The sequence below is a fragment of the Esox lucius genome, chromosome 20 (assembly GCF_011004845.1).
Source record: "Esox lucius isolate fEsoLuc1 chromosome 20, fEsoLuc1.pri, whole genome shotgun sequence".
In the NCBI taxonomy this organism is placed as follows: domain Eukaryota; kingdom Metazoa; phylum Chordata; class Actinopteri; order Esociformes; family Esocidae; genus Esox; species Esox lucius.
The window spans coordinates 20,182,503-20,188,568 of record NC_047588.1 but is presented as its reverse complement, the minus strand read 5'-3'; the positions used below and the strand labels follow the sequence as shown (position 1 = coordinate 20,188,568).

The following is a 6,066-nucleotide window of genomic DNA, read 5'->3' as shown; positions in this document are numbered from 1 at the left end:
ACATATACAGGTTATTTTCAATGATTAAAAGCAAACAGAAAAAAATATATACAGTTTAGGTAGGATCACAGAACCCAAAACAAGTAAAACAATGTCAGATTGTTACAATTCTCTAACCACCCTCCAGGAGGACTCTACACATCTCAATCCTCGCGCTTGGATAAACTCATCAGTCCTTAAGTTTAAGTTTGATCTGCAGACTATTCTATAAGGATTGTAACAGGAAAAGGCTGTCATACCCAATTCAGTGGAGATTGCTAGGGCCTCTATTGTATTAATGAGTTATATTTCTAATGCTGAAAAGTGATGACAAATAAGAAAGTAGTTTATTTATAAATGCTTTATAGACAAACACCAGAGCACGTTTTTTTCGTCTCATGGACAACAAAGTCCACACTTTGATTTAAACTAGTGAGTTCTGTAGCTAACTCCCGTAATAAACCTTAGTGTGATGATAAGTAGCATCCAGCGGTTTAAGTGTGGGTAGCATGCATGTAGATAATATCCCTATAATCTATAACTGACATAAAATTGTATTTATATTTGTGGAGGCCAAACACGTTCTGTTTCTATTGAGGAAGCCAAGCTTGATCTTTAGCCTTAACAGAGTTAATCAAAATGTACTTTAAAGGAGCCATATCACTAAGTATATATATGCAGAGACTCGATTAATTCCGAGAGCACGTGAGTTCAATAGTATTTTCAACCAGCTTTTGGACCTATTAAAAATCATAGAAAATGTTTTCTTTGCATTTAAAACCAGTTAAAGTTGTAAAAAATACCCTTGTAGTATTTCAAAATCTCTCTCCAGCTGCATTAATGCTTGGTCAGTCGTCGAAGCAAGAGTACACGACTAATAATAAAAAATAAACTCGTACTTTTATAGCACACTTGAAAATCGTCATCAGAAATAACAGCAAAAAGACCCCATGCTGAACGAAAGGCTTGTAGAATCAGAACTAATTCAGTTCACTGCTGAAGGGTATTCCTAGTCCTGCGTGGGCTAGGCGTTACTGACTCAGTTGAACAAAATTGGTGAAACGATTCTTAGTGCGTGATCACGTACAGGAAACGTAGTGATTACGTACAAGAACATAAATTTGTCATACGTCAAAACACTAAGTACGTAGATAGCCAGACTCCGCAGATTTTTGTGAAGGAGGAAAACAGAAGGGTGAGTTGAGCGTTAGCCAAATAGCATGTTTAGCTAGCAGTGTAATTTAGATTTAATGTACAATTTGTTTTATAATATTTTACAATAATACTAGAGGCGCACATCATACCCGATCAATATGAAAGTATGTGTCTCAACGAAGAGAAGCTGGCTACTGTGACTGGTCTTCCTCGATTGTGTGTGATGGCAACTAGCTAACCGCTAAGCTTTTGCTATACTGTTATATACTAGTACCGTCCTAGATCCGTGGATACAACAACAGGTCTCATTGTTTTGATCCAGGCTGGGTTTCTCTAGCTAACTAGTCTGCGTCATTTTGTTGCTGTTTTAATGCGAGTTACCACACAGCAACGATTGTAAAATTTAAAAAAAATATATATAGTGGCAATGTGCTACGACATGCTAGTTGGTATACATGTATTTCAATCCCATAATTATTACATTTTCAAGGAAAGGGAAATGCTGTCGATGTTGTATAATTTATTAGTTCGTCAGCTAACGAACTAATATTAGTTTAGCCACCTCCTTGCTAATGATATCAAACGCTAACTTTTAAAGAAAATAATAGCACGTACTCGTACATTGGCTTTGGAAGGTATTCAGACCCCTTCACTTTCTCCACAGTTGTATAGTGTTGTGTTACAGAGTGGTCATAATTAATTATATTGTTTGCCATCAATCTAAACACAATACACGTTAATGACACAGCAAAAAAAAAAACTTTTCGTAAGTCTTGAAAATAAAAAACTGAAATCCGATGTACATAAGCATTACGATCCTTTTCCGACAATCCAAATGGAGCTCAGATGCATTCTATGTGCTCTGACCATCCTTGTGATGTCTCTACAACCTGATTGGAGTTCACTTGTGGCAAATTTACTTGCTTGGATATGATTTGGAAAGGCAGAAACTTTCTGCCAAAGGTTCCACTCTTCACAGTGCTTGTCAGAGCAAAAACCATGCCATGAGGTGCAAGGACCTTTCTGTAATTGTGTTGAGGTACAGATCTGGGGAAGGTAAAAAAAAAAAAAAAAAAAAAACACAAGCACTGAATGTTCCAAGGAGGGCTGTGGGTTCCATTATTGTGAACCAAATTGATGTTTAGAACAACCCGAGACCCTTCTTAGAGCTGGTTGTTTGGCCAAACTAAGTAACCGGGCTGAAAGGGCGTTGGGCGGAAAGGTGTCCAAGAACCTAATTGCCACTCAGCTTATGTCTGCAGAGATGGGAGAACATGCCAGGACATCCATGAACTCCATTAATTAAGGCTTTATGGTAGAGTGGCAAGTTGGAAGCCACTCCTGAGTAAAATGCATATGACTTGCAGCCTGAAAGACTGAGAGTCTGATGAGAAAGGTGCTTTGTTCTTAGGAAACCATAAAATCATACTTTTATGCCTGAATGCAAAGTTACGTCTGTACCATTAAAACACCTGGCTAATAAGGTCCCTACAGTGAAGCATTGCAATTGAAGCATTTTGCCATGGATATGCTTATCGGCTGCAGGGACTAGTAGACTGGTCAAGATTAAGGGAAGGGTGAACAAAAAAAATTTAAACAGTTATTTAAAGAACTTGATTTGGAGCACACAGGTCTTCCAGTTAGGGCAAATATAGAGCAGCTTCAGGAAAAGTCCTAAAGTTCACACAATCCCCATATAATCTGACAAAGCCTTTGAGAATCTGCAAGGAGTAGTGGGAAAACTGCTCAAATTCAGGTGTGCCAAGCTGGTTAAGGTGTCCTCGAGGCAAAGCTGCCAAAGGCGTTTATACAAGGTAATGAGTAAAGGGTTTGAAGGTATGTACAGGAGATTTCTAGGTAATTATTTTCAATAAGGTAGCACTTTCTTTTGAACTTGTTAATTTGCTTTGTCATTATGGGATATTGTGTATCGATTTGATGGCATAAAAAAAAGTCTGTAACAAAACTAAATCTGAAGGGGTCTTAATAGTTTCTGAAGAGACTGTTGTTAATGTCAGTGTAACAAATTACAGTACTGTACCTAAATTCATTTTTTTGTCAGCAAATTAGCTAACTTTGTTGCTAGACAGATACCTAAAACTGTCAACAGAAATCTGTCAGTGCACTGCTGGTTTTCTTATTATTATGACAATTTCTCACAGTTGTCTCCTTTTGACAGTGAGACCACCATTTGAAGAACCACCAGAAATCCTAATGGTACAGCAGGAACATTAGCAGATATTACAAGTAAGTTGCTAAATAGCTTCTACCATTGGGGTAGGCCACCCTGTTCCTGGAGTGCTGCAGGTTCAGTGGGATTTTACCTCCCAAGCGCCACACGGAGCTAGCTACTTCAGTTCATTTACCAGTTCAGGCATTTCTTAATTTCAACACACCTGGTCATCTAGGTCAGCTAAATCAAACATAAGAAATAGGTTTGCCAGCCCCCGCATTACAGTATATCTAGTGTTTATGTATGCCACACCCTATATCAAATTCCTTCTCTGTATTTGGTTTTATTTGACGATAACGCTAGTAGATTTAGCAACATCCCTTTTCTGTGTCAAAGTTTCTCTTTGTGCCCCTACCCCCCCCCCCCCCCCCCACCCCCCCACCCCAAGCTACTTCCTGAGGATGGCTAGCTGTGGCGAGGTTGACCACTCTGTGAGCTCGCTCCCATCCAGTAAGAAAGGGAGTGGTGACTCTGCCTGTTCCGGTTCCAGTGGCTCATCACCTGTGCTTCCCGTGCCAGAGTGTGCCATCTGCCTCCAGACCTGTGTCCACCCCGTCCAGCTGCCCTGTCGCCACGTCTTCTGTTTCCTGTGCGTGAAGGGGGCGTCCTGGCAGAGCAAACGCTGTGCTCTGTGTAGACAGGAGGTACCAGAGGACTTCCTGGAGCACCCCACCCTGCTGTCCCCCGAGGAGCTGAAGGCCGGAGGGCGGGGAGCCACGGGGGACCATGCCTGGTACTATGAGGGGAGGAATGGCTGGTGGCAGTACGACGAGCGGACCAGCCGTGAGCTGGAGGACGCCTTCTCCAAGGGCAAAAAAACAGCGGAGATGCTGATCGCTGGGTTTCTGTACGTCGCTGACCTGGAGAACATGGTGCAGTACCGGCGCAATGAGCATGGCCGCCGCCGCAAAATCAAACGGGACGTTGTGGACATCCCCAAGAAGGGGGTGGCTGGCCTTCGTCTGGACGCTGAGGGCGGGGCCCAAGGAGCGGGCGGGGCGGGTAGAGAGAACCCTGCAGACGGGGCAGATACGTTAGCAGCTTTAGGGCGCCAGGCGACCGCAGCGCTTGCTACCTCTACAGGCCTCCCGACTCCTGCCAGACCTCCAACCTCCCTGGGGGGCCTGCTCAGCAGCCTCAGCAGCCCCTCTCTGGAGGGTGCCCTGGCCCAGCTTCACATTAACCCCACAGACAACCCAGAGAGGGCTGAGGTCGGGGAGGGGGAGGAGGGAGAGGAGGAGGCTACTGCCACGCCGTCTAGGTCTTCTGGTCCTAACACCTCTGTTTCTGGTGACTGGAGCGACGAGGAAGAGGAGGAGGAGGGAGATGGGGAAGCAGTGGAGCCCCGGGAGCAGAGACTGCGTTTGGTGGAGAGCCTGGAGGACATGTCCCCGCCTGGGGCTGAGGCATCCAGCAGCAGTGTGAGGTCGAGAAGGCCTGACGGCCAGTGTACAGTGACTGAAGTGTAAGATCAATTCATAATGGACCTCTGCACTGGAGCTAATATTTTCAGCTAACGTAACACTCCAAAATATTTTCATGAATAGCAAAATACAAGGCAAGGGGGCGCTACCATATTTCAAACAAAATCACCTCTGATGACTAGTTCTAGTCCAAATTTACTGGTGATCCATGGGCACGGTCTGTCTTCATACAATTTGTTAATTGAGAACGGAATTACTGTTGTTTTGTGTAAGTTGTTTTCGTGCCTCCAGACTGTGTGCGACGCAGCCGTGATGAACAATTAAGACTTGCTATTTTCAGAGGCCTTTAACTGAATCAGGTAGCACCTATTATCAACTAATCCACAGTTTTGATCCGATCAGCGGTTCAGTGTTTTCCTCTTTCTGAAGTTATAGGTGGAGCTCCAGCCAGCTTCAACATGATACACCATGCTCCATGCCCTCTTGTTGGCTGATCGTAGGTCAAGTCAGTCGACTGAAGTATTCCTTATTTGTGTGTTTTAAAAGCAAAGCATGGTTTTTGTGTTCAGTTCCTGACCATTCATCTATGCTAGTCTGTTTCATAAAAGTGCATGTGTGAAGGGTTTGTTTCTCCAACATTACTGGTGAAGAGGACTGATTAGTGTTTTAGATTATTATTTTTTTTTAGTTTTTCTGGTTGTGAGTTCTATTGATTTCTAAGACGGTCAGATAATAGCAGCAGTTGCCAGAGGCTTGCTGGCCATCTCCTGCGAAAGGTTTTAAGTGTTGTTTTTATATATCTTACCCACTGATGGTGTAGTCCTCTTTCCAGCTCCGTTTTACTCATTCTGACTTCAAAATAATTAAATAACATTTTAATTTCTGTATTGACTTTTCCTTTGTAATTGAAAAATAAAATTTGTCGAATTCATCAACCCAAATCGATGCAATTGGAATTATTGTTTTTGTTCGGTGAATGCAAAAAGGAAAGCTGAGCACAAGCCAACACGTTTAATATCTTGGATAATGAAAATAAACATTATGAAATCTGGTCACTATTTTTTCCCTTGACAATTCATGAATTTCAACACTTGCTCATACCACCCACCTATGCCTGGTGCCCATGTTCATGCCCACTGACCTACAGTCAACTGCAAAATTATTGGTGCGCTTAAATCAATCAGTCACAACTTCTCTGTTGTATGTTGGATTGGATCCTTTCTTAGTCCTGGATCCTGGTTGGTTTTATGACCACTTGACCAAACAGGAGGGATC

At 42.8% G+C, this 6,066-nt stretch overlaps 1 protein-coding gene across 2 annotated transcripts; it reads left to right on the top strand.

Moving 5' to 3' along the window:
• The first annotated feature begins 1,081 nt into the window (after nucleotides 1-1,081).
• Nucleotides 1,082-5,474, top strand: LOC105019202 (E3 ubiquitin-protein ligase rnf146). Of its 2 annotated transcripts, XM_010885176.4 has the most exons (3): nucleotides 1,082-1,174; nucleotides 3,314-3,381; nucleotides 3,756-5,474. In XM_010885176.4, the coding sequence occupies exon 3, from the start codon at nucleotides 3,769-3,771 to the stop codon at nucleotides 4,834-4,836; it is 1,068 nt and encodes a 355-aa protein (XP_010883478.2). In that variant the 5' UTR covers nucleotides 1,082-1,174; nucleotides 3,314-3,381; nucleotides 3,756-3,768; the 3' UTR covers nucleotides 4,837-5,474. The 2 variants fall into 2 exon arrangements, with proteins under 2 accessions (XP_010883478.2, XP_012994734.2); XM_013139280.4 differs by lacking the exon at nucleotides 1,082-1,174 and having other exon boundaries at nucleotides 3,297-3,381.
• Nucleotides 5,475-6,066: the final 592 nt, after the last annotated feature.

Bases quoted from the DNA above. Each gene is read 5' to 3' on its own strand.
- LOC105019202 (XM_010885176.4), top strand. From the start codon at position 3,769: ATGGCTAGCTGTGGCGAGGTTGACCACTCTGTGAGCTCGCTCCCATCC.